This window comes from Xenopus laevis, chromosome 1L (assembly GCF_017654675.1).
Source record: "Xenopus laevis strain J_2021 chromosome 1L, Xenopus_laevis_v10.1, whole genome shotgun sequence".
NCBI lineage: Eukaryota > Metazoa > Chordata > Amphibia > Anura > Pipidae > Xenopus > Xenopus laevis.
Window position 1 is genome coordinate 174,976,648 of NC_054371.1, and position 27,320 is coordinate 175,003,967.

The 27,320-nt window shown below is 37.7% G+C and overlaps 2 protein-coding genes and 1 long non-coding RNA gene across 18 annotated transcripts in view; 2 read left to right on the forward strand and 1 right to left on the reverse strand.

Annotated features, from left to right (window-relative positions):
- The window catches only part of mphosph9.L (M-phase phosphoprotein 9 L homeolog), a 51,098-nt gene extending 29,489 nt beyond the window's left edge, over positions 1 to 21,609 (forward strand). For 7 of the 9 annotated variants that reach the window (XM_018262842.2, XM_018262824.2, XM_018262868.1 and 4 more), the window contains 13 exons: positions 186 to 273; positions 2,913 to 3,128; positions 3,242 to 3,289; positions 3,481 to 3,545; positions 5,302 to 5,403; positions 7,057 to 7,218; positions 8,213 to 8,385; positions 11,082 to 11,240; positions 12,750 to 12,870; positions 14,801 to 14,883; positions 16,547 to 16,704; positions 17,713 to 17,781; positions 20,986 to 21,609. In XM_018262842.2, the coding sequence (XP_018118331.1) occupies positions 186 to 273; positions 2,913 to 3,128; positions 3,242 to 3,289; positions 3,481 to 3,545; positions 5,302 to 5,403; positions 7,057 to 7,218; positions 8,213 to 8,385; positions 11,082 to 11,240; positions 12,750 to 12,870; positions 14,801 to 14,883; positions 16,547 to 16,704; positions 17,713 to 17,781; positions 20,986 to 21,087 (1,546 nt within the window). In that variant the 3' untranslated portion in view covers positions 21,088 to 21,609. The remainder of the gene's footprint in view (positions 1 to 185; positions 274 to 2,912; positions 3,129 to 3,241; positions 3,290 to 3,480; positions 3,546 to 5,301; positions 5,404 to 7,056; positions 7,219 to 8,212; positions 8,386 to 11,081; positions 11,241 to 12,749; positions 12,871 to 14,800; positions 14,884 to 16,546; positions 16,705 to 17,712; positions 17,782 to 20,985) is intronic. The other 2 variants (XM_018262833.2, XM_018262877.2) reach the window with 2 other exon arrangements.
- Positions 13,358 to 26,976, reverse strand: LOC121395035. The gene is made up of 3 exons (XR_005962194.1): positions 26,839 to 26,976; positions 17,675 to 17,760; positions 13,358 to 14,925 (listed from the first exon to the last, which is right to left on the reverse strand). It is a non-coding gene; the product is annotated as an uncharacterized LOC121395035 (long non-coding RNA).
- pitpnm2.L (phosphatidylinositol transfer protein membrane associated 2 L homeolog) overlaps positions 26,887 to 27,320 on the forward strand; it is a 151,891-nt gene continuing 151,457 nt past the window's right edge. For all 8 annotated transcript variants that reach the window (XM_018262960.2, XM_018262918.2, XM_018262943.2 and 5 more), the window contains exon 1: positions 26,887 to 27,014. The gene's annotated coding sequence lies outside the window, so the exon portion shown is untranslated. The remainder of the gene's footprint in view (positions 27,015 to 27,320) is intronic.

Consider the following 27,320-nt stretch of genomic DNA (forward strand, 5'->3'; position numbering starts at 1 on the left):
GGCTACAAAAAAATTTTGTACACATGTTGACTGCATGTGTGTGATACTAAGTTCTGTTTTAGCATTACAGCTTTATCACTGCAATACATCAGAACTGAGCATACCAGCTAATTGATTTTCTTGGGGGGGGGCAGTAGAGGTGGTAATGTTTTAACATTGAAACTCCATGTACTTTATTTATTTAGATGCTGCCAATTAGAAGCAGCTCTAACAGAAGCCAGCACTCGAATCCACTTTCTTGAGAATAAAAACCATGAACTTGATATGCAAGTGGTAAGAATTCAGATATTTTTTATTCTTCGGACACTGTCTGAATGCCAGTATAAATGGGTAGCAGGATCTTGATTAAGTAAAGGACACTTATAATGGGCCAGGGTATGTGTGAATCCTTTCGGAATATGTTTGCTGATTTTTATTCCCCTTCGTTGTGCAATCATAATACATGTGCTGTTTTGAGCTTTTAAATGACACAATCTATTACCCTTAACTCGTTATACCCTGTGCAAGACTGGGGTTAACATAATATTTAATGGCTGAAAACAAACAGCCTACCTAAGCTTTAGCCCTGCCAACACTTCTACAAATTGTTCCAGAACATTTCAGGTATAAACCACTTCCAACTCAAAATCGAAGCTGATCGATTATTATATCTGTATTTGCCCTTTTATGTTGGAAAGGCACCAAATGTCATTGCCAGTTCTAAAATACTCTTACTGCAACGGAACTATTAGTACTGATGGTGATGCTGTTTATTTTTGCTAGTTGGTTGTTCTCTATGCACATGCATCATCCTGCAGGGTAAAGCATATTTAGTAAATTATACTTTTCTTCAAGTATTGGGGGTCACACTTACCATGAGGTAAAACCTTGCCAGGCAGGCAAATAACTTGCAGCAATACTTCTACCTTGGTTTTTTTTAATTATTTCCCTCATATAACTACTGCCCTGCCAAACCCCTACCTTGGCTTCAGATTTCTGTTTACAAACAGGAAGCTAGTAAGACCTTTTTATGGGGTTTATCCCTATTGTCCCCATTACGGAAAGCGATCCAGTCATGGGATCTCTGTCTTGTGCTGTTGGCAGACTGTACATCCACAGTGCGTGCATAACCCAACAGATGAGAGGAAAATTGGATCTTTAATGTGGAAGGAAAGGTATATTCCTACACTCAGTAAATATTCTACAAGTGGTATTCTAAAATGGTGGGTTTCTATTCAGTAAAAGTCACTTTTGCCCCAACTGTGTGCAATACATTTCATAGAATATACAGCTACCATTTTCTGCTTTATAGAGTGTCATCTCTTCATCTAGAATAATTAAGAAAAGTCGGGCTTAGTCAGGGCTTGGTGCTCACCCAGGGTAGTGGGGTTGGCCTGAAAAAACAATGTTAGTTGATGTCATCCAGCTTGAAGAATTTCAGAAGCAATGACGAGAGATTGGGGGCTAATACTGGAGTGTAATGCAGTGCTCTGAGAATTATAAACTATACACAAGGACACAGATGTAAGTGCAAAGCTCTTTTTTTTTGTTTTTATTTCTTTATACAATTACAGACTTTATATTTAACGAATTCAATGATATATTCTAAAGGTGAATTTTTATTGTTTTCAAAAAGATAAAACAATTAAAAAGAAAACAAACAAAAATATAAAGGAAAAAAATTACAATACAACTGCAGGAGGAGACTTTGCAGTTTCTGGGTCACATGTGCAAGTTTGACAATTTTATAGTTCTTTTTGTTTCCCCTATGGTTAATATTATGCAAAAATCACCTGTTTTGTTTTCCCGTAACAGGAGTTAATAGAAGGGTGCTTCACATTAATGGTCTCAGTGCTCTATATTAAGATTGTAAAGCAGTTGCTAACCGGGTGGTTCCTCTCTATTGTTATTTAGGTCCTCTAGGTCACACCAGGGGCCCCAGACCTTATTGAATTTGGTGTGCTATCCCCTGTTTTCATATGTTAGTTTGTACATTTGGGTCATTTTGTTAACTAGTCGTTTCCAGGCCTTCAGCGTAGGAGGCGTGCTGCCCATCCAGTGCATGGCTACCGTTGGCATAGAAAAGTAGTAGTCTAAATAAGAGTCTAGAGTGTTTCAACTTGATTGTGTCGTCCAGAACACCCAAAAGGCATGTTGCTGGAGCAACCACTATGGGAAAGGCTAAGTTGTTTGCCAGGTGTTCTATCACTTTGAACCGATTGGGAGCAGGACCAAATCATGTGATAAACCGAGGAACCGCCAACCAAATCCCCACTCTCAGGATGAGACAGATATGTAATTAGGTGCACAGGGACGCCATCAGGGGGGCACTTGTCCCGGGCCAGATGGCTTCTATATGTTAAGGGGGGCTCGGCTGTGCTGCGTTTCCTGGGTTAGATGGGCCCCTAGGCCAGAAAATAAAGTCTTGCAGGCATCTGAGATGCAGGAGATACGAATTGCCCCATAAAGGTAGGTAGCGGTATTTCAACAGAGGGGAGTGGCCCATGAGTTTAAACGTAATGGCCTAGGTTTTGTGTAGGGTAGAGAGTGCAGTTGGTAGTGGGGAGGCATCTTTGGTGTGTCGGTAAGGGAAGTTACATAGTCCCTCCGTGATGTGAGAATTCATGCCTGGAGAGTGGTATTAGGGTTGTAGAAGAATTCAATGATATATAGTGAGACGTTATTAAAAATCTCCTTTAGTAAGTATCAATCATATCCTCTCATAGAGTATTTTTGTATATGTCTTGACCAATAGTTTCTGCTTCTGCATATCTGTATTTAGATTTCTAGTACACGTATTCTTCCATTCTGCTAGCAGTTGATTTTGCTTTATGTCAAAATATACTTTTAATTGTTATGAGATTGATTTGAAGCATTTCTGAACGAGTTTATATTTTAACGTTTCTTACAATTTCATTTTTTGGTTTGCTCAGGCTGAGTGGAAAGAGCGGCATCAAACAGCCAATAATACCTGTAAAGCGCTACAAGAACACTCAGAGGAACTGCGAGCAAAAAACAAAGAAAATGAAAACTCCATAAGCAGATTACAGTCTAGGCTGAAAGAAAAAGAAGAAGCCTTTGAGAAATCATTCAGACTATCTGAAGAAATGGATGCTAGAATTAAGAAAGAACACAAAAAGTTTCAAAATGTATGTTTGCCTTTTTTAATTTTTATTTCAAATATTTGAAATTCCGATGCATTTTGCTTTTGTTTTGTGCATAAACCTACTTATCTGATATTCCAATGTAATCTGTTTTACAGTTTCTATCAGAATATGAATCTCTTGGAAAGGAACATGAACGTGTAAAAGTAAGGGAGGTTTTTTAAAATGTATTTTATCTGTGTTATACTGCAAATGGAATAACAAACTACTTCAGAATTATTTCTGGAATATACATGAACATGTTTAAACAGTTCACACTCTCTGTAGTGCTATGTTAACTTATCACAATTTTTTTATTCCCCTTTTGTTTCCAATTTTTTCCTTCTTTTCACCAAAGGACACGCTACATTTCACAGAGAATAAATTATGTGTTGCACATGATGAAATTCATGAACTAAAAAGGTATATATATTTTTTTTAATATTTCAGTACTCAAAATGTATTTTAAGTGTCAAGTTGTTTGGCCCCTCTTTCAAGTGATACTAGCCACTTCCTAGCACAGACTGCAGTCCTCTTCACCAGTCCAAGACACTTTCCTCTGAGCTTTTCACTGGCATTTACTTCTGGTGTCCCAGTAATCCCTGCAACAACCTGGGCAAGCACATGCACAAAGCCTCCTTGCCGATATCTGTACTGTGCATATGCCCAGCATCAATAGGCACACTTGGATATTGAGCAGGGCAATCTATGGTCTTTAAACACTATGTAAACACTACAGTGTTTCTTGCATGTGTAAGTTGTTATTGTGTCTTGTGTTTGTCACCTAACTCTGTAAAGCATTGCAAGAGAAGAAGGCGCTAAACAGTCACATGAAAACCTATGGGAACCCCTCTCAGCCTGCATAATAATTTACTAGGGATGCACCAAATCCACTATTTTGGATTCGGCCGAACCCCGGAATCTTTCGTGAAAGATTTGGCTGAATACCGAACCGAATCCAAACCCTAATTTGCATATACAAATTAGGGGTGGGAAGGGGAAAAATGTTTTACTTCCTTGTTTTCTGAAAAAAATAAATAAACGTGATTTCCCTCCCTGCCCCTAATTTGCATATGCAAATTAGGGTTAGGATTCGGTTCGGCCTGGCAGAAGGATTCGGCCGAATCCTACTGAAAAAAGCCGAATCCCGAACCGGATCCTGGATTCGGTGCATCCCTATAATTTACTCCACTTTCAACATAAAACAGTGGTATGTTTTTCATTTCCCAGAAACATCTGAGTACTGGGGTGTTTTCTGAACAAAAATTTTTGCTGAAGCAGTATTCAATTGTATGAAATTAAATAGAATGTGAAAAATCGGCTGTTTTACAATTCAGGGCAATTTGCACAAAGAACATATGTATGGCAGGGTGATGAGAAAGAAGCCCTTTCTGCACTCACTCCATAAACGGAGTCGCTTGTTGTATGCAAAAGCTCTTTTAGACAAGTCACAGTCATTTTGGAACAAAGTGCTTTGGACTGATGAGACAAAAATTTAGTTATTTGGTCATAACAAAAAGTGCTTTGCATGGTGGAAGACCGCATTTCAAGAAAAATTTAAAAGAGAAAAGGCTCAATTACACAGCAAATAAGCTCTGTAGAACATAATGGCATTATCTATCCACTATTTAACCTGTGCCATATAGCCTTTTTTCAATTTCCGCCATTGCTACACAGCAGCTAGTTTATGTGAACTATAGTAGTGTTTCTAAAGCAAACATCAGTTTTACCAGTGCAGGGCAGCACTACATGATATTTTCACTACTTTAAAACACTTTAATTTCCTGGTGTTACTGTTCATTTAAATGACACATGCAAGTATTAGAGGGGGGCTTACTTCAATATATATATCAAACTGCCTACACCTTTGCAGTAATTATTTTATAGCGGCTAGGGAGATATATTAATCTGTAAGTAAGCGACTTGGGGCATACGGCTTACAAGTCAAGTCACAAGAAGCCTCACTGTGGCCATCTTTGAAAATGCAGAATTCATGTGATTTATAATGGGTCTGGAGTTGCTATGGACTTGACAAGTTTAGAAATGACGCACAGTATGTTAGGCATTGCAGCACAGTTCCAACATAGCATTGCTACTGTTTTTTAATGTGCATATTTTTTGCTTGTCATAACTAAGCTAATAATTGCTTTGTAATTGATACTTTTAATACCTAAAACAGATCAATTGTGAAGCTGGAAGGTCAAATTAAACAACTAGAGCATGAACATATGGTAAAGCTTCGTCAATTAGCCGAAGGCCAGATATGGCAGTCTAGTGCTAAGTAAGTTCTTTTGTGGTTTAGTAATTAATTGTGCTTATAATTAAATTCTTATTTACTTCTTGCTGGTGTTATTAATTTACTATATGGACAAGTCATACAAGGCTAAACGGTCAGCCTCTATACCAACAGGCTTCTTTTTCCCCCTCCTGCTGTTGTGATTATTGCCTTAAACCTTAAATCCATATTTTTTGTGATGGGCTTCCCTAGCCAGAAAAAAAAATTTCATCTTACAGTGTTCCCTATTATATTGCCCACTAAGACCATGGTGGCTGTGTAGTTAAAAGAACAGTAACACCAAAAAGTAAAAGCATTTTAAAGTAATTAAAATATAACGTATTGTGGCGATGCATTGGTTAAAGTTGTGTGTTTGCTTTAGAAAGACAACTATAGTTTATGTACATAGGCTATTGTGTAGCCATGGGGGCAGCAATTCAAACTTAAAAAAGGAGAAAAGGCGCAGGCTACTTAGCAGATAACAGATAAGTTCTGTAATAGAATACAATGGGATTCAACATAGTGCATCTGGTATCTGCTTTTATATTAACTTTATTTGTGTTTCTAAAACAAACAGCATTTTTACCAGTGCAGAGAAACAGTACATTATTTTTGAATTACTTTAAAACTTAATTTTTTTTGATGTTACTGTTCCTTTAAAGAAACTCTAATGCATGTGAACATTTTACACTATTATTAGGTTTGTAAAGGACAAGGAAAGTCTAATTCACTGGTGGATAACAAATCATAGGTATCCCATAGTGATTATAATAGCTTACCAACCCCTGGCCAGTGCAGTTTTCTGCTAGCAGGAGCACCGCCTTGGGGTTCTTTTCAGATAGCACCACAAAGTGATCCTCTTCTTCTTTCTTCACATGCGCAGGGTGAAAAAGCTGGCTTTTTCTTAAGGTTTGGCTTTTCACTACTGCATATGCGTACCCCCACAAAGCAAGAAGATCACTCCATGTTGCTCACTGAGTGGAACCCTGAGCCAATGCAGTTTTCTGCTAGCAAGAGCACCGACCATGTAAGTGCTTACAAACATTGGGTGATGCTTAAAATTTGGCAACCCCTATGGTGTATACTTTCATTTTCCATTATTAATTGTTTATATGATATGTAGTTGTAGTGGCAGGGCTAAAGCAAAAATTAAGCGGTTAAATATATTTATGGAGCATTTTATTATGTTAAAGAGGTTGTCCATCTATAAATGAACTTTTAGTATGATGCATATTTGGGGACAATTTGCAATTGGTTTCCAATCTTTATTATTTGTTGTTTTTGAGTTATTTAGCTTTTTATTCAGCAGCTTTCCAGTTTGCGGTTCCAGCTATCTGGTACAAATTAGCAACTATGCAATGATTTGAATAAGCGGCTGGAATATCAATAGGAGAGGCCTGAATAGAAAGATGAGTAATAAAAAGTAGCAATAACAATAAATCTGTAGTCTTACAGAGCATTTGTTTTTTCAGATGAGGTCAGTGACCCCCATTTGAAAGCTGGAAAAAGTCAAGCAGTAAAGGCAAATAATTCAAAAAACTATAAAAAATAAATAATATAGACTAATTTAGAATTGGCAATTCTATAACATACGAAAAGTTAACTTAAAGGCGAACCACCCTTTAATTAGATATAATAACATATTGTAACTATTTGCAGGTGTGAAATAGTTGGCATAGCTGAAAATGTGCATCCAGTGGATGTGACAAGACGGAAATGTGTGACACCTGGAGCAGCATGCTCAGTCTTTACTGACCATACTCTTGATAACAAAGCTAGTGAGGTGGAGAATATGTCTGAAGTGGAGTACGTGCCAAAGAGGTGAGATGGAGAGAGACCTTTCTGAAGGAATACATTTTATGTAGGAATGTTCTGCTTTTCATAGAAATAGTCATCTAAGTTTTTTCTTAGATTTCTGTCATGCTTTATGCTGTAGTTTTAAAATGATATTACCCTGTGTACATCACAAATAAACTCATTTTACCATTTAAAATGTTATCTTTAAACAAATGTTTTTTTTAAAACTGGGATGCTGGGTTTTCATTTGGAGGGGTTGAACTTGATGGACTTTGTCTTTTTTCAACCCAATTTAACTATGTAACTAACTATGTTAATAGTGGTGTGCAGGTAGCTATCTCAGGTTATCATGAGCAAGTATAACCGTAAGCATAATACTGTGCTTACAGAAACAGCCAGCACAGCGCCATACAAGTTGTTTTGGCAACTTTTGCCTCACTTATTCAGTTGTAATCTCCAGGTTATACATGACCCAGCTTCTCCTATATCCTACGCTGGGTGCTATTCTCACACCTACAACTAAGTGGTACATTTTTATATAATGATGAAATTCAAGCAGAAGACTCTGAAACTCTTGTGTTATCCTGGGTACCATAAACATTTTTGGTGTGCCACACCCATCCTTAAGCTCTCTTGCATTTTTTACTAGTCAAAACTCATGCATGCTGCATGCAAGCGTTAGCCAGTTGGGTCTACAACTAACTTGTATTTGCAAGTTAGTTCACTTAGGCAGCTGGAAAAAAGGAAGATATTTCTGGGATTTTGGTAGAAATGTCTCGGGGTCTATTTTGCCAGCTCAACCTTCCCTCTGTTTACTATAAGCTATTTATCCCACTGCTTCATAGACAATAGTACCAGCTCACTACTAACAAGACCAATCAGTTTTGACACACAGTTTTGGGACTTAAGTTGTACCTTGAGGTATAATGTTTATGGTTACTTATAATCTTAACATTAGAAATGTGCAGCCATGCTAACAACTGCCACAATTCTTACTTTAATTTTTCAAACATTAAAGGTACAGTTCTCCTCCAGAAAAGGATGTTTCATGTGACACTTTTTCATCTAAAGCCAAATGGAAAGACTGTGAAAACCAGGAGAGCCCCATTCTAAAGGCTTTGAGAGATTTGGAAGAAGATAAGAAAATGAAAAGCTGGGGCACCCAAACAACAAAGGAGAATGTTGTTTCTAGTAAGTATGTTGGAACATGCTATATTATTAACTGATATGTGCCTTTCCTTTATAAACTTTTTATAGAAAGTGTCTATGAGCTCAATTTCAAAACTATATATATATATATATATATATATATATATATATATATATATATATATATATATATATATATATATATATATATATATATATATATATATATATATATATATATATATATATATATGTGTGTTTATACTAAGCAATGCCTTGAATTAGAACACTATAGCCACATGTCTTGATGAAGGTAGATTGCAAGAGCTAATTAAAGTTTTATTTGCGGTAAATGTTGATATAATTATAGATGCCATTAACCTTGTTTTCAAAATGTTCAGGCAGAAATTTGATGAAAAATCTGTGTGATGAAGAATATAAACTTGGAACTGGGTTTTGTGGTTATAAGATAAACAAGGTATAAGATATATTTGTAAGATAAACAAGTTTTTGCAGCAGCTGAGAATAAATAAAATGACAACCCTACCTCAGACAACTTTAATGAAATGGATTGGAATACCTATTATATATTGCTAGCCAGCGTGGGTCAAATAGGGAAAAAACCTTCTGTCTCATAGTTGCGATGTGCAGAAAAGCATCTGTTATAACAGATGGTATCTTTGTACATATATCAGTCTCAAGAGTGTATGCTCTTTTATACTGTTGAGCAACCAACAAAGCATTAAAGGTGAAAATCCACTTTGCTTTTGGTTTTTAAAGTTTCCTTAAAGGGATTCTGTCATCGGAAAACATGTTTTTTTCAAAATGAATCAGTTAATAGTGCTACTCCAGCAGAATTCTGCACTGAAATCCATTTCTCAAAAGAGCAAACAGATTTTTTATATTCAATTTTGAAATCTGACATGGGGCTAGACATTCTGTCAATTTCCCAGCTGCCCCCAGTCATGTGACTTGTGCCTGCACTTTAGGAGAGAAATGCTTTCTGGCAAGCTGCTGTTTTTCCTTTTCAATGTAACTGAATGTGTCTCAGTGAGACATGGGTTTTTACTGTTAAATGCTGTTCTTAGATCTACCAGGCAGCTGTTATCTTGTGTTAGGGAGCTGTTATCTGGTTACCTTCCCATTGTTCTTTTGTTAGGCTGCTGGGGGGGGGGAAAGGAGGGGTGATATCAATCCAATTTGCAGTACAGCAGTAAAGAGTGATTGAAGTTTATCAGAGCACAAGTCACATGAATTGGGGCAGCTGAGAAATTGACAATATGTCTAGCCCCATGTCAGATTTCAAAACTGAAAATAAAAAAATATGTTTGCTCTTTTGAGAAATGGATTACAGTGCAGAATTCTGCTGGAGCAGCACTATTAACTGATTCATTTTGAAAAATTTTTTTTTTCCCATGACAGTATCCCTTTAATACTTCCACTCAAAAAACAAGTATAAAATACAACATACACTTACAAACGGAGGCTATTACAGTAACATATTGCAGTTTGCTTAGCTTGTTATAGCATTTAACTTTAATAAACCACCTGCCCCAATCCCCTCTGGCGTGTTTTGTCTACTACAGAGCACAGAAAGGTAAAAATAAATACTATGTTAAGTCAAATCAGATCTAAGGGCTTCTATGAAGGAGGATATGGCAAAAGCAATTCTGTTTCTAAGAACAATACTTTAGTTAATGTGGGATTGTATTTAACAGCTATTCTTCAGCTATATGCAGGTTCAATTAATATATAATTTGTTTTAGGTTTTCCACATGTGTCTGGTTTATGTAGTTTAACTTTGATTTTGGTTTGGAATTACCAAAGGATTTGGTTTATATGCTGTGTTTGCTTCAGAAAGACTAGTATAGCTTATATAAACAGGCTGCTGTGTAGCCATGGGGGGCAGCCATTCAAGCTGGACAAAGGAAAAAAGGCACACGTTGCATAGCAGATAACAGATAAGCTATGTCCAATGCAATGGTGTTTTATCTGTTGTGTGCTATGTAACCTGTGCCTTTTCTCCTTTTTCCAGCTTGAATGGCTGCCCCATGGCTACACAGCAGCTTGTTCATATAAACTATCTTAGTCTTTCTGAAGCAAACACACAGCTTTTACCGGTGCAGAAAAACAGTACATTATATTTTAATATCTTTGATATACTTTCAGTTCTTGGTGTTACTGTTCCTTTATTAACAGAGGAGTTGGAGGTACCATAAACTGAGGAGTTGGAGTTGAAGGATTTATGTACCGACTCACATCCCTGGTAGCGAGCTCCCCTACTTACAGGACTCCGTAAAGTCACATAATAATACAAATGCATAAGATATTGCTGCACATGGAGTATTGGTTGGAGGGGAGCTCACTACGCAACATTGTTCCAGTGGTACATGTAGTCATGCCAGCAGAAAATGGCAAGAGAGAGAAAAATGCTGCTTTATGAAGCAATTGTATTTCAACTTACAAATCAAAAACATGTGTAATTAATGTGTATTGGAAAGTTACTTAGAATTAATTCTCATTAGGTATGAAAATATTATATTTTGGTTCACAACCCATGTAAAGATGCATTTTGATCTTCTTTTTTTCAGTTTATAATATAAAGATAAGATTTGTTTTCCATATTCATCCAAATCAGTTGTTACAAAACGTATCTTTCCAAGACCTATTGCTCTGAATTTTGTTTATCTCAGTGTTGCATTGATAATCTTTTTAAAATAAGTTGTTGGGTATTGCAGAGTCTGGCAGGAGGCAGACTGTTGAGTTCTCAGGCTGCTGGAGCCCTTGTGGATCTCCTGGAAAACATACACATCGTCATGAAAGACTTAACTCTCCTTCTAGTCCCAGGTCTTCTTCTGTACCACCATCTAACAGGAAATCAACTGTTGTTACTCCAAGTAAGTAGACTTTAGAATAGGTTAAATTCTCTTTGTTTTATTCCTAAATTAAGTGTCTTTGGAACCACATTAATAGTAGAAAGAAGAAAACCATGCAGTAAGATGGAGGTAACTTTGGGTCATGATTGTTCTTTTGCGTTTGGGTTATATTTTCTGCAGAATATGTTGAATCTATACAGGAACTGTTCAATCGGTTGCCTGGGCCTTTGTTAGCAGTATGGGACATTATTCTTCCACAAGAGTTGCTGATGGTGGAAAACCATGTATTAGTACCGTATATTATTCCTATTATTATTCCTAGTTTAGGTATTGTTACCCTGAAAGCTTTCTCTACTATCAGGACAAACATGCTTTACTATAGGATAATTTTTTATTCTTGCCATTTACTGTAACCTCCAAGAAGGTAGAACACAAATAATTACTGGGGCATAAGCAGTTATAAATAAAATTAATTGGTGACATTTTGTGGTGGTGCAACATTTATAGATGTGCCTCTATATAGGTCAAGTAATCAGCCCACCTCTGCTGTAGCTAATGTGCCTGCTCCTTAGGGCCTGTGACATTTGATACTTCTACCCTGTGAGGGACCCAGGTTTAGTCTGCCACTTTACTATAGGCCATAAATGCAATGAGTTCTGCCAAAGAAGTATTTGTTGCATGACATCAAGTGCCATGGTAGAGAACAACGCAGAAACAGTGTACAAACGTGTAGTGCCCTTGCATAGCATGTCAATAGCACACTGGGAAATGATATGTAGATAGTAATAGTTTATGGTTCAGAGAGTCCTTAAACAACAGTTCAATGTAGAAATAAAAACTTTGTAAAAAGGCCGTGCAAAATAAAAAATGTTTTTTTGATATACTTAGCTGTCCAGTCACTCCAGCTTTTATACATTACATTTTTGTCTAACATAATAGCCAGAACACTACCTCCTGCTTTTCAGCTCTCAACTCAGTCAGTGACTTTAAGGGGGCCCACATGGGACATAACTGTTCATTGAATTTGCTATTGATCCTTAAGAGTTCAGCTCAAAGTAAAAAAAAAAACATTTATCACTCGTGCCCCCCCTCAAGTCACTGATTGGTTACTGCCTGGTAATCAGTGGAAACCAAGAGAGCTGCAAAGTAGTGTTCTGGCTATTATGTTAGACATCCAGTCACTCCAGCCTTTATCAATTACATTTTTGTAATTTTTTTTTAACTAACTATATTAGAATTTTTTTTATTTTGCACAGCTTATTTATTTACCCAATCATATTCTGAAGCAAATTTAAGTGCAATCTGAATGAATGATTCAATGAACTATCTGTTTTGCATCTTCTTGTTGGTTTGTGAGCCCATAGCAACAATAGGCAGGAGAGGAGAATTTCTGGTAAATTATTATTGTCTGACTTCTGAAAATGTATTTAAATATCCTTTACATGTGTTTATAGGAATATTAACTGTACTTGTATATTACAGTAATCTGGTGCTTTCTTAGCACTGACTGTTGGCTCTTCTTCTTTTCAGCAAAGCGGGAGCTGATGCTCGCACCTGTGTCAGTAAAATACAGCCCAAAACGATCTCCAAGAGAGAACTTTTCTCCGGGTTTAAGCCAACTACTAAGTAATGACGAAGACAATATGACAAGGTGATTGTTAAATTTCCCCAACATTTCTGTGCCTACACAATTTTATAGTTCTCACCAAAAAAAAAAGAATGATGCATTGATATTCTTTACTAACCAATTCTGGTTAGGTATAATGCAACACCAAATTCTTTTCAACTGTTGTGACTGGGCCCTAAAAATCCCCTAGACCCTGCATGAACAAAATATACATTTGTATTTATGTGCACTGACAGGCTGTATAGAATATCAAAAGCTTGTTTATAGACTGTAACATAAAAATCGTAAAAGAAAAGACTAGTTGCATGGGTTGCACACTGTTGTAAAAAATATACATCACTTTACATTATGCTATAATAATAAATAATAATAATAAATTATTGCAAAGAAATTACCTGTACAGAAAAAAACACATGAGCTTGTTTTCATCTGTCACAGTTTCATATGTGGGAACAAGTTGTATATCTCAGTCCTAAACTCACACAACTTTTATCTTTTTTTTCTTGTAACTTATATTTTTATTGGGTTTTATCATGAATATACAAAAAAAAGAAGAAACATAAAAATCAATAAACAATAAGGAACAGTATAACTGTGGCAGTTCAATCAATGTTTTAGCATACATATTCTCAATGAGTAGTGGGTTACATATCAATGATCTCCATGAGCTAGCATGTCGCCCAATTAAGGGGTGAGGATAAGAATGGGTTATTGCCTGACCTCTCCATGCTCAAGCTCTGGTGGGGTTACCCTGTGATGTTTAGGGTATAACCCCTGCATTCTGTGAGCTTGCTGTGTACTCTTCCCAAATTTGCCACACCTTTATATATTGTTGAGCCATATTGGTTATTCTGGCTGTCATTTCCTCAAACCTTTTATTACTTTCCACCCTAGATATAACCTCTTTTATGGTAGGAGTCATTGAGGATTTCCATTTAGAGGTTAATGCTATGCGTTCTGATGTTGTAATTTGATTAACTATCTTCTGGGCAGGTTTTGTAAGATTAGGGATTGGGAGGGCTAATAATAAGTGAGGCATTTCAATATTTAATGTAGTTGTCATTACCTCACATATTAGGTTAGATACCTCCTTCCAGAATTCTGTTATTTTGTTTAATTTGGTTGTAATCCATTCATTTATTCGTTCTCCATTTGCATTTTTGGTTGAGTTTGTCATAAGTATATAGTTTATGGTTTAGGGGGTCAAAAAAATCTATGAGTCCAATCAAATTATGACTGGCCCAATTTGTGGAAAAGGGTTTCTGTTGTCCGGGGATGAAGGCAGAGTTGGCCATGAGTATTGTTAATGGTGAGGGATGAGTGCTAACCTTGTATTGTTTTACACATTGGGTCCAAATAGACATGGTAAAGCGTATTGGTTTGGGAACTAAATTTGAGAGTTGGACCTTGGACTTGTCAGTTAAAATAAGATTGCTAATGTGATACGGTTGAGTCCATTGTCCTTACAGTAGGGACCATTTTGTGGGTGCACCAGGTTGTAGCCATGCCAAGGTTTGTCTTAGATGGGCTGCCTCATAATATTTGCCAATGTCTGGGATTGCTAGACATTCTTGATTCCTATTGACAGTTAAAACTGACCTAGGAATTCTGCTTTTAGTGGTGTTAACGTCTATCTTCTTTATAATGTAATTCAGCTAACAAACCACTTTGTTGTCCTATATAAAATTATTTTATGTATATGAAATGCAGTGTAAAGTTTCCGTGTAATTTGGGCAACTAGGGAGGGAAATCCTGTTCCATTTAGAAGACTACAGACAGGCTCATATATCACTGTATATTGCAGTACAGCTGCCTATAAATATTCCTTACATTTCAAAAACATGTCCCTCATGTTCAAAAATTAGTCTCTCATTTTGTGTTACCAACCAACTTTAAATATAATAAAATAATTGAAAATAGGAGTCCTAATCTACAGTTTGCATCACATTTGTAGATTTGATGTTGTTTGGGACGATTCTCTTAAAAACCCAAGTCCAAGGAAAAAACTTGAGTTCATGTCTTTGGAAGATCCAGAAGGTAAGTAATCTTCTTAGTTTTTCCCACTTCTCCAGAGCTAGTCTGCGAAATTAAAGTAATTAAAATTTTAGTTCTGGGAGATTCCATTCCTCTTGAATAATCACCAGTAGCTCGACTTAAAGGGATACTGTCATGGAAAAAATTTTTTTTTTCAAAATGAATCAGTTAATAGTGCTGCTCCAGCAGAATTCTGCACTGAAATCCATTTCTCAAAAGAGCAAACAGATTTTTTTATATTCATTTTTGAAATCTGACATGGGGCTAGACATATTGCCAATTTCCCAGCTGCCCAAAGTCATGTGACTTGTGCTCTGATAAACTTCAATCACTCTTTACTGCTGTACTGCAAGTTGGAGTGATATCACCCCTCTCCCTTTCCCCCCCCAGGAGCCAAACAAAAGAACAATGGGAAGGTAACCAGATAACAGCTCCCTAACACAAGATAACAGCTGCCTGGTAGATCTAAAGCTGGCCATAGACGCAAAGATCCGATCGTACGAATCGTGGATTCGTACGATTTTCGGACCATGTGTGGAGAGTCCCGACATTTTTCGTCCGTCGGAGATCGGTCGTTTGGTCGATCGGACAGGTTAGAAAATTTCTGTCGCCTGCCGATAATATCTCTGCGTGTATTGCCGATCGTACGATTTTCAGTGGGAGACTGTCACTAGTGTTGTCAGACATAAGTATCGTACGATTGCTGTCAGGGGCAGAGCATTGGGTGATCTGTTCTTATTTGATCGGAATGGTAAAGACTTTGATCTGAATGGTTAGTGGAGGGTCGGGAGATGGGAAAGTCCGATCGTACGTTGATTCGTACAATCGGATCTTTGCGTCTATGGCCAGCTTAAGAACAACACTCAATAGTAAAAACCCATGTCTCACTGAGACACATTCAGTTACATTAAGAAGGAAAAACAGCAGCCTGCCAGAAAGCATTTCTCTCCTAAAGTGCAGGCACAAGTCACATGACCAGGGGCAGCTGGGAAATTGACAAAATGTCTAGCCCCATGTCAGATTTCGAAATTGAATATAAAAAAATCTGTTTGCTCTTTCGAGGAATGGATTTCAGTGCAGAATTCTGCTGGAGTAGAACTATTAACTGATGTGTTTTGAAAAAAACATGTTTTCCGATGACAGTATCCCTATAAGCAGGAGTGAAGCAGGGTTGAAAGCACAGTTCTACAGAATATCCCCTTGGCTGGACACTGGATTCTTTCTATTAAGCACCCACTTGGAGGACAGGGGTGATGCCAGTCTTTCTAAATTTTTACCTAAAACTAGAAGAGGTTAGTTGTGGAATCCCCCATCAAGTAGACAGAGACGTCGCCAATGCTCAGGGGTAACAACTGCTGGCTTAGGTACTATGTCACTATCTGCTGACCAATGGACGTCACTGGAGGCCTGTTCAAACCTCCTGATTTTGCTGGGTAATAAAACTGAGGTAGTGGGAGAATCTGCAGTTATTTATTGCAGTGTCCTGCTTCTTGATAAGAAGGGGTTTAACCCCATGATTCTTTTGTCCCCCAGGATGTGAGCGAAATATTATAAAGATAAATGATGAACTATTGCAGTTACACTTAACAGCATATGGATGAGAACAATAGTGTGTTCACATGTAAGCTTAGTGTAGCTTTTTTTTTTTTTTTTTACTTCATTCCAGTAATGCAGAAGAGTACTATTGAGAGTGAGAGCAGCAGCCAGCCACAGCTTCCTATATTATTACCACCATATGAGACTGAATTCACATACAAAGATAGGATGAAGTATGTTGCAGATACTGAAAGGCTGTTTGATGAACTATCCCATGAAAAGCAGCAGGTAACTTGGTGTTTACTTAATATTATTGTATCAGTTCTTATATGTCTTTAGTACTGTATTATGAGAGTGATATTTTGAGACCATTTGCAATTGGTTTTCATTTTTTATTATTTGTGGCTTTTGAGTTATTTATCTTTTTATTCAACAGCTCTACAGTTTGTAATTTCAGTAATTTGGTTGCTAGGATCCAAATTACCCTAGCAACCATGCATTGACTTGAATAAAAGACTGTGATATGAATGGGAAAGGGCCTGGATAGAAAGGCGAGTAATAAAAAGTAGCAATAACGAGATATATAGCCTTACAGAGCATTTGTTTTTAGGTGGGGTCAGTGACCCCCCATTTGAAAGTTGGACAGTCAGAAGAAGAAGACAAATAATTCAAAAAGTAGAAAAAAAGAAAAGATGAAGACCAATTTAAAAGTTACTTAGCATTTGCCATTCTATAACATACAAAAAGTTAACTTAAAGGTGACGCATCCCTTTAATTGGGCAATCCCAGTATTATCCCAAACACCAAAATATCAGATCGTAAGCAGTATTTATGTACAGATATTTGGCAAGACATGCCTCTCACAGGACCATTCTGACTACTAGGTTTGGCATTATCCCAAAAATAAAATCATGTGATACTGAGGCAACTATTTAATTATCACCCCAAAACAGAAAAGCCAATGAATCTAAGTACTGATTTTGGAAACAGTTGCATTTATTAGAGCTGTACATTTTATTAGTATGTCTTCCAATTGCCCTCTAATACTTTGTTTGCCTTGTGCACAAAAATAAACTTTTGTGAGTTTTTAAATTGTTGAATTATATGTGTGTGCATACAATTATCTGTGTCCCACAATTAGCTGTGTGCACTGGTGATTACAGTTGTATGCTCACCAGTGCTGAACTTTGAAGGAACATTGATGTCTTCTTTTTAGTTCATTATTATACAGATCTAAATTTATGTTAACATTTATTACCTAATCGATTTGCTTGTGATGCGTTTTTTCCGCTGCAGATAGAAGCTGCCCTAAGCCGATTACCCAGTTCTGGAGGGAGGCTCAGTCTGCAAATGAGAGTTAAGAAGGTAATCAATATTGTCTAGTCATGTAATAGGGAAAATTGCATTCAAATCAGGAACACAGTTTTCACTTTTTACTACTTCACATTTTTATTAGTTGGATTTCTAGTCTCCACATTCCAGGGCCTTTTTATCTGTGCATAATAAAGCTGTTTAATGGTTTGTTTATTGCTGCTTTGAAATTAAGAAAGGATTAACACTGTAAAGCGTCTTCCTGTGCTTGTGTTATAAGCAATATACAAGGTGTTCTTTTTAGTATTTGCCTTTTCCTACTAGATGTGTGGAGAGTAGCTATTTGGGCCAAAGGACTAGCATTACTACTTGATATAAACTTTAATATGTTAAAGTTATCTATCATAAATAGTATATTAAAAACTCAACCCATAAACAGTGCAAATAATAGTAGTAACCACCTCATTACTAATATACTACAAAAGTGGTTATAGACAGCTGTAAGCAGTGAATAGGCTAACCCTAAGGTTCTGCATTCAGTCACAACAAATCCGCGTGAGCAATGAAATCCTTCAGACCAGTACTCTGGTTTCCTCCCGTACTCTAAAAACATAGAGGTTAATTGGCTCCTGATAAAATTGGCCAAAGCATGATTATGATAGAGACCTTGGATCGTAAGCCCCATTGGGGCAAGGACTGGTGTGAATAAGGTATAATCTTTGTAAAGTGCTGCAGTATATGTTGGTGCAGTATAAAACAAGGATACTAATAAACAACAATAGCATGGTTCTCATTCCATGGTTCTCATTCTATAAAGGGTAAAGATAATTTCTTTAAAAGGGGTTAGATTAGTGAAAACTTATACTGCCAAGTATAGAATTTAAGTGCTCAGACTTTAAGCTTGAGTTGCATGTTAAGTTGCAGTTTGTCCTTTGGTATTTAGGGTAGGAACTGAATGGAGCAGGAACTGACCTCTGTTCTAATGGCACTAGGGTTGCTACCTGGCCGGTATTTCACCGGCATAGCCGGTAAAACACCTGCCAGGGCCCGTATTACAAATTTACCGGCAATGTAGCTGCTGGTAATTTGTAATACAATTTATAAAAGCCTTTGCCCGTCGGTGAAAACGTACATTTTCTTTGGCTTCGGCTATGTGGCCCCGCCCGTTTTGTGGCACTACCCCATGACTCTGCCCCTTTTTGCGGCACATCCGCTGGCTCCGTCCCTTTTGTTTCACGGTCCACCCCTTAATTCCCGCCCCCACTACTGGCCGGCAATTTTTTTTTTTTTTTTAAAGGTGGCAACCCTAAATGGCACCCTTATATTAATTTGTTTTTAGAGTTCAATCTGTACTGTCAGAATTCACATTCATTCACTCCATTATACTTTGGGGAATTTTAAGCTTAATCTTTCTGGTCTATCTGGTTGACCAGATACACCTTGTGATTATTTTGCGTAATGTGAAGTATAGAAGGAGTGATAGCATTAAATTGTGTAATAGTCAGAGTAGGTTGTTAAATTTTACAATAATTATTCTCTTGGTCCACAAAAAGTAGATTTATCCTTTCCTGTAATGTCTTGATCATTTTTGTTAATTAGCAGGTTAAGTTTAATTCTGTAGCTTCTTTTAGGTTTCTAGAATTCTTTCTTCCCACTTTTAGGTGGCAGGGTGGCCGTTGGTCACAGGAAAGATTGTTCTTTGAAAACACACTTGTAGAGCTGAATCATCAGATATACAGGTAGATACAATAGAATTCTACCTGTATCTGATGAATCAGCACTTCGGCCAGGTAGATCCTGAACTGGAGAGATTTTGTATGGTCGAAAGTACCGCCACCCAGAATCCAGACACTCATCAAAGGCTATAGGAGGTGTCTAGAGGCTGTTACATTTACATAAGGAAGCTCAACTAAGTATTGATGTAAAATCTCTGTTGGGGTGGCCAAATTTATGCACCTGTCTAATTTTGTTATGATGCATATTGCATATTTCCTGTTAATGCAATAAACTTTGTCATTGCTGAAATACTACTGTTTCCATAAGGCATGTTATATATTAAAATGAAGTTGCTACTTAGAAAGCTCAGCCAATGATAAACAAAACTCCAAAGAATTAAGAGGGATTCCCAAACTTCTTCAAATGACTGTAACTGTGCATAGAAAAACTAGTGTCATACTGAATAGCATAGCTGATACGGACACCCTGGTCTAGCGCCATTTCCAAAACTGAAAGGTTCTGAGAGGCCCATTTCACTCTGCCTTGAGGGGTTTGGGTAATGTGCTCTAATCCAGTTTATTATCATTGTCCTAAAGCCAAATGTATGCTTATAATACAAAATGTACAGCTTATAAGGAAGCTCCACTTAGAGCTATCAACTTGCTAGCTCACTTGGTCCCAGCATCAGTGGGGCCTTCCTGTTGGCATGATACATGATGTTGAATCTAATTTGGTTACAATAATTTGCACAAAGAGTAGGTGTGTCAGGCATCTAGTTGCCTGTAGAGAGTATGGTTCCCCACTATTTTTATATATTCAGCATGAACAGTAACTTTGGTTCCTGCCAACTAACTTTATCCCAGCTGCCAGGAGATGCTGCGAGTTATAACTCAGAAGTTGGAAGGCTGCAGGCAGTCATTCCCTGCCTTTAAAGGTTACAAAATAATAATGAGAAAATAATACTAGAAACCCCCTAACCCTGCTCCAGGCAGAATTCATTTTAAACATGTACAGGTATGGGACCTGTTATCCAGAATGCTTGGGACCTGGGGCCTTAAGTCTAATAGAAAATCGTGTAAATTTTAAATAGACCAAATAGTTTGGTTTTACTTCCAATAAGAATTAATTATATCTTATTTGGGATCAAGTACAAGGTACAGTTTTATTACTACAGAGAAAAAGGAAATCATTTAAAAAAAATTGGATTATTTGGATAAAATGGAGTCTACGGGAGAAGGCCTTCCTATAATTCTGAGCTTTCTGGATAACCGGTTTCCAGATAACTGATCCCATACTTGTACTGGGATTTCTATGTATGTATGTGTGTGTGTGTGTGTGTGTATTTTACAGAATGCTATAATAGGCCATCTCCTCTCGTGCTGTGTATATGACAGAAATAATACTAATATGTTCACCCAGGCGTAGTTTTTCATCTATCTGCTAGGAATTTGGGGTCCTGGACTAAAGCAGTGGTTGTCTAGGTAATGCCTGCTGCTTTATAAACCACTTCTGAAATGTTCCCAATGTTTCTTTTCTTTTTAGGAAAGGTTAGAAGACCGTCTTGAAAAGATCAACCGAGATCTAGGTTCAGTCCGGATGACCCTGAAAAAATGTCATGTTTTGCCAACATCTACAAACATATAAAACTGTGGCAGCACCCATGTGATTTAATGTACTGGAAAAATGGTGTGTCTAACTATGGCTACCCAGCCCAGGCTTTTGGTATGCCAAACTTTATTCAGCTTGGAACTGTTTTTATACTCTCTCAGAGCTGAAGTTATATTTTTGTTACGCAGGTTTGGAACGAAACTGTACATTGTATATTTTAGTATCTAAAGAAAACCTTATTTTTTAATTGTTTACAAAAAATTATATATATATCTACTACATAAATGTATGTAGGATATATGTAATTCTACCAAATATTTTTTTTGTATAGAGATACCTCATGTGCTGAACCAGTGGCATATTCCTGGCACATATATAGAGCTTAATGTATATGCATATATATAATGTTTTTCATTTTTACTTGTTTTCACATGTAAAAAAAAAGTCAGCTCTCTGCTATTAATGTATCCTGCACTTCTCTTTGTGTATCTTTGTATATCATGGCACTATACAAAGAAAAAAATGAACACGATACAGCAATAAATATTTTATACTGTGCTCTACTGTTTGATCATTTGGCATACACTTTTATTTATTTGGTTTAATTACATATTGATAGCATGTCATTATAATACATGACTTCATTCACAGTTACAGGATCTATTATCTAGAATGCTTAGTACCTAGGTTCTTATTGATAAGGAGTCTTTCTGTAATTTGGATTACCATATTTTAAAGATATTAAAACCAGTAGGATTGTTTTGGCACCAATACAGATTAATGCAGTTTAGTTACCATCAAGTAGGTAATGTTTTATTATTACAGAGAAAAAGGACATCATTTTAAAAAAACAAGAATTATTTTATTACTTTATGGAATATGACACTGCTATATACTGGAATTCTGGATAATGGGTTTTGGATAACATATGTCCATACCTATATTAACAGTATTCCTAGGCTTAAGGCAGAGTTATCAACATTTGAATTCAAACTTTTACCGCAGAACTCGAAAACTAAAATTGTTTAGATGTATTAAGCTCCAAAAATGAAGATTTAAAAAAAATCTAAAAAAATGGTGAGTTCTTGTAAAAGTCAATGGGAGTTGTATTTTCAAATTCCAAGCTATTTTTTAATTCAATGTGAATTCAAAATGAAGGGTGGAATGTAATTTCCCTGTTCCAGTTAATTTTTCACTGTTTTTAAAGGAATAGTTCAGTGTAAAAATAAAAACTGGGTAAATAGATAGGCTGCGCAAAATAAAAAATGTTTTCAATATAGTTAGTTAGCCAAAAATGTAATGTATAAAGGCTGGAGTAACTGGATGTCTAACATAATAGCCAGAACACTACTTCCTGTTTTGCAGCTCTCTTGGTTTCCCCTAGGGATGCACCGAATCCAGGATCCTTTTTCAGCAGGATCCTTCTGCCCGGGCCGAATCCAAATCCGAATTTGCATATGCAAATTAGAGGCAGGGAGGGAAATCGCGTGACTTTTTTGTCAGAAAACAAGGAAGTTAAAAAAAATTCCCTTCCCACTCTTAATTTGCATATGCAAATTAGGGTTCGGATTTGATTCGGTAGTCGGCCGGATCTTTCGCAAAGGATTCAGGGGTTTGGCCGAATCCAAAATAGTGGATTGGATTCGGTGCATCCCTAGTTTCCACTGGTTACTAGGCAGCAACCAATCAGTGACTTGAGGGGGGCACATGGGCCATTTTTATTTATGTTTTTTAGTTATCTAGCTTTTTATTCATCAGTTTGCAGTTTCAGCAATCTGGTTGCTAGGGTCCAAATTACTCTAGCAACCATGCACTGATTCAAATAAGAGACTGGAATATGAATGGGAGAGGACAGAAAGAATAGAAAGACGAGTGCTAGTAGCAATAACAATAGATTTGTAGCTTTACAAAGCATTTGTTTTTTTTATATGGGGTCAGTGACCTCCATTTGAAAACTGGAAAGAGTCAGAAAAAAAGGCAAATAATTCAAAAGCTATATAAAAAAAATATTGAAGACCAACTGAAAAGTTTCTTAGAATTGGCCGTTCTATAACATACTAAAACTTAACGTAAATGTAAAGTTGCCTTTCAGAGTTGGTAATATTTGTAAAGGTAACATTTTGGCAGGCATGTTCTTTTTGCATTCCTCTAGTCTGCATCTTTGAAAAGCAAAAGCCTGTCAGGATGATCCTGACAGTTGTAGAGTAATTACATATTGAGTCCAGTAGGCTGGATAAGTTCCCCTGCCTATGTGATTTTTATTGCCTAAATCTGCTCAATCATTTAGTATATTCTTTATATGACATGACAATAATGAAATATTTGAAATCACCTTGGAGTTTTTTTTCCCTTTACATGATCATGGAATTCTTCAGCATCATATGATTTACAGTAGGGAGCACGTTTTATCAGATCACAATTAGTAACTAAACGCATTGAAATAGACAATAGATAGCTTTTGTTTGGTGGCTCTCCAATTCAATTTAGAATTGTAGCGGCTCTCTGTTAGGGTCTTGTTTACCTTAGCAACCAAGCAGTGGATTAAATGAGAAACTGCAATATGAATAGGAGAGGGCCTGAATATAAAGAGAAGTAATAAAAAGTAACAATAAAATTGTAGCCTCAAAGAGCAATCGTTTTTTTTGGATGCCGGAGTTAGTGACCCCCATTTGAAAGCTTTAAAGAGTCAGGCAAATAATTAAAAACCTATGAAAAAAAATTAATGAAGACCAATTGCAAAGTTGCTAGAAATAGGACATTCTATAACATATTATAACTCAAAAGTGAACCAGCCCCAATGATCTGAACAGCAGAAAGTGAAGAGGATCAGCATAGTTTTCAGTTTTCTTTTGACCAACAGACAAAACTTTACACGACTGATAATCATCTAAACCAGGGGTCCACAACCTTTTTTACCTGTGAGCCACATTTAAATGTAAAAAGAGTTGGGGAGCAACACAAGCATGAAAAATTTACTTGGGTGCCAAATAAGGGCTGTGATTGGCTATTTGGTAGCCCCTATGTGGACTGGCAGCCCATAAGAGGTTCTACTTGGCACTTTTTTTATGCAATTAAAACTTGCTTTCAAGCTTGAAATTAAAAAATAAATAAGCACCTGCTTTAAGGACCCTTTAAGGAGAGCAACATCCAAGGGGTTGGAGAGCAACATGTTGCTCACAAGCTACTGGCTGGGGGATCACTGGTCTAAACGGTCCATTGACTGACAACATATGCCTAGCAATGCATTGTCGGCAGTATGAACTAAATCTAGGCATGGACAGCTAGCTTTACAATCCCTCTATCAGCATCTGTTTCTATTCATTCTGTCTTCATGCAGCAGTTGGGTGTCAGATATTCATTGACAGAGCCAATATATCTTATAGGGGGACAACATTCCTAACAGATGTATTAGAGCTCACTCAAATAACTGATTCCAGTAGGAACAAAATCTAAAAATAACTGCCTTTTGCACAAATCCTGCATGTAGAGACATGATGTCTGGTGATTTTAAAAGAGTGAGCTCTAATACATCTTCTAGGCAAAAGGAGCCCCCCTATAAGAAATATTGGATCTAACTGTCAATGATTATCTGACACCCAACTGCTGCATGAAGACAGAATGAGGAGAAACAGATGCTGATAGAGGGATAGTGAAGATAAACTTGATTATTTCAGAAACGGTACTGAATATTTAATTGTTTGTATTTAGAAAGTTTCTTATTTCAGTATGCTGAAGCTTATGTTTCATTTTCACAATAGTTCCCCTTTGAACTGGAGGATTCTCAAGGGCCCTGAGCCCAGCACTCTCATTAGTCTGTGGCTGAAAGTATTACAACAGACCTGCAATAAAAGGCTAAGAGAAGGAAGTGAAAAATTACATCAGCCTCTCATGAGAAACAACATACTCATAATATAATACACTGTAATATTTCAAAATACTCTCTCATAAAAAGCTCATCACACATAAACACTAAGTGAATAGTTGGCCAGTTTACATGGATTATTGTACCCTGGACTATAAACACGTATTTATTTCCTATGGGACAAACTACATAAACTTCACAAAGTTCTGCCTCGTCCAACTATAATAGCCGCTGAGTGAAACATGAAACATACAGTTACATTCATTCTACAAATACTGACCCATACAGGGCCAATCTCATTACAGCACCCTGCTCATTAGAGCTTACAGTGTATAAGAAATGCTATTTTATTTATAAGCTGTACTTGCTTGTACAGAGGCTTCATTATTGTAATAAGCAGGGCTGGATTTACAAAGTGGGCGCCCCTAGGCCCGCTACCGTTTGTTGCACCGTCCCCTCCCCTTAATTCACACAAATTTTCATCATCAGGACCGGAGCACTGGGAATTGGTGCACAGGAAATTGTAAAAACGATTGTATCTCCTGCACATTTCCAGTGTTTCTGAACCAATGTGAGTGTGGTTGGGCAGCTTGCCGCCCCCAAAAATCCTGCTGTCCTAGGCCCGGGCCTTGGTGGCCTTTCCAGAAATCCGGGCCTGATTGTAAGATGTCTCAGCAATGGGTATTAGGGCCTCTGGGGCAATTACTTCCATCTTGGATAGGAAACTCTATGATTAGTAGGATTGTAGTAAATATAAATTTTGAGAGAATGCGCCTGTTTGTGCCTTTGAGGAAGATGAGAATCAACAGTGAATAATAGAAGAATATATCACATATGTACATTAGGCATCTAACTCTATTAATGAACTATAATCACCTGCTCCTAGTGACCTAATGTGCTACCGCATCCCTGTATTACTGGGCCGGCACAAAGTGTGCCAATATGGCATTAGCCTTAAAGGGGTTGTTCACCTTTGAGATAACTTTCAGTATGATGTAGAGAGTGATATTCTGAGACTATTTGCTTTCATTTTTTATTACTGAAGGATTTTGAGTTATTTAGCTTTTTATTCAGCAGCTCTACAATTCGCATCTTAACCAGTCAGGTACAGATTGGGGGCTTGGAAGCAATCTGAGGGAATAACTGCCATTGGTACAGGTACATAGGGCAATATGATAGGTGCTGGCACAGGCACAGGGGGCAATATGAATGGTAATGTGGGAAATGGTAATGCAGGACTGGGTGGGTGGAGTTGCACTGATTGAAGCCCTTGCCTAGGGTGCCAAAATACCTTTGCCCTGGCCTGCTAAGAGCTTGCCCCATATACAGGACACTGTGCTCATTGAATTTTATACATATACATATTTCTGGAGATTGGCTCTAAGTGGACTGACTACACTACTGCTGCACCCTGTCCCATGCTGAGTTTCACATCATCCATGGGATGGACACAACTTTTTTTTGCCACAGAGGATGCTTTGTGCAACTAAATCGTGTCTGTGGGTCTGAGATGCTTTTAGACATTGGCTTCTGCCTCTATAAGCACAAAGAGCAGGTAAGCATGGGATGTATAATGTGCAGTACCAGGGTACCATCACGAGGGGGCTGTATAGAGCTCACAACTGCTCTCTGCAGTAGCGACCTTTCACCAGCAGGTGTCAGTGTAACATTGCGCTTACCGCCGCTGTTCTCTCAACCCCTCCCTATTGTCAGTGAGGGAATGTGATGCGGGCTCAGTGTCAGCGCTGTGGGCCAGTCTTGTCGATTCATACCGAAGCTGTCAAACCAGTCTCTTTCCTGCACCGAGCAAATCCCACATTCGCTCCCGAATATATACGAAAAAAAAGGCGCCCGGCTGCGGGAGGTGAGGAGGAGGCGAAGAGCAACGAGGAGCGGCGGCACGGCTTGTGCAATGCGAGACTTACCCGGGATCTCCCGGCGTGCGATGTGCCAGGCCGGCTTTGCTTAGCCCCGGGATGGGGCGCACCGATCTGCTGGTGTCTGCGCAGCCCTAGCGACTGTGCCCGCTCTAGGCCTGTGTGTGTCTTACTGATTCTTCTGCTTCTACTGGATGAACAAAGGGAGGCACTGGCGAGCAGAGGTAGGTGGCACACTGCACCCATCAATATCATCTCACGCACACACTACTGCTGCTTCTTCACTTACACTGCAGCCACACCACACACCTGCTGCAACTTTCTGCGTCTCCCTGCCACGGACAAAGGGAATGCTGGGAGTTGTAGTTTAGCAATGATCCCTCCTGTGTCCAGCAGATGCCATGCTTGGCTACATACACTATAGATAGAGGAGGAGGACCTGTTGTTACATGGGTTGTTACTGCCATATTGCACATCTGTAGTCTGTCTGGGGCAGCTGTGTGTATATATATATATATATATTGTATAGA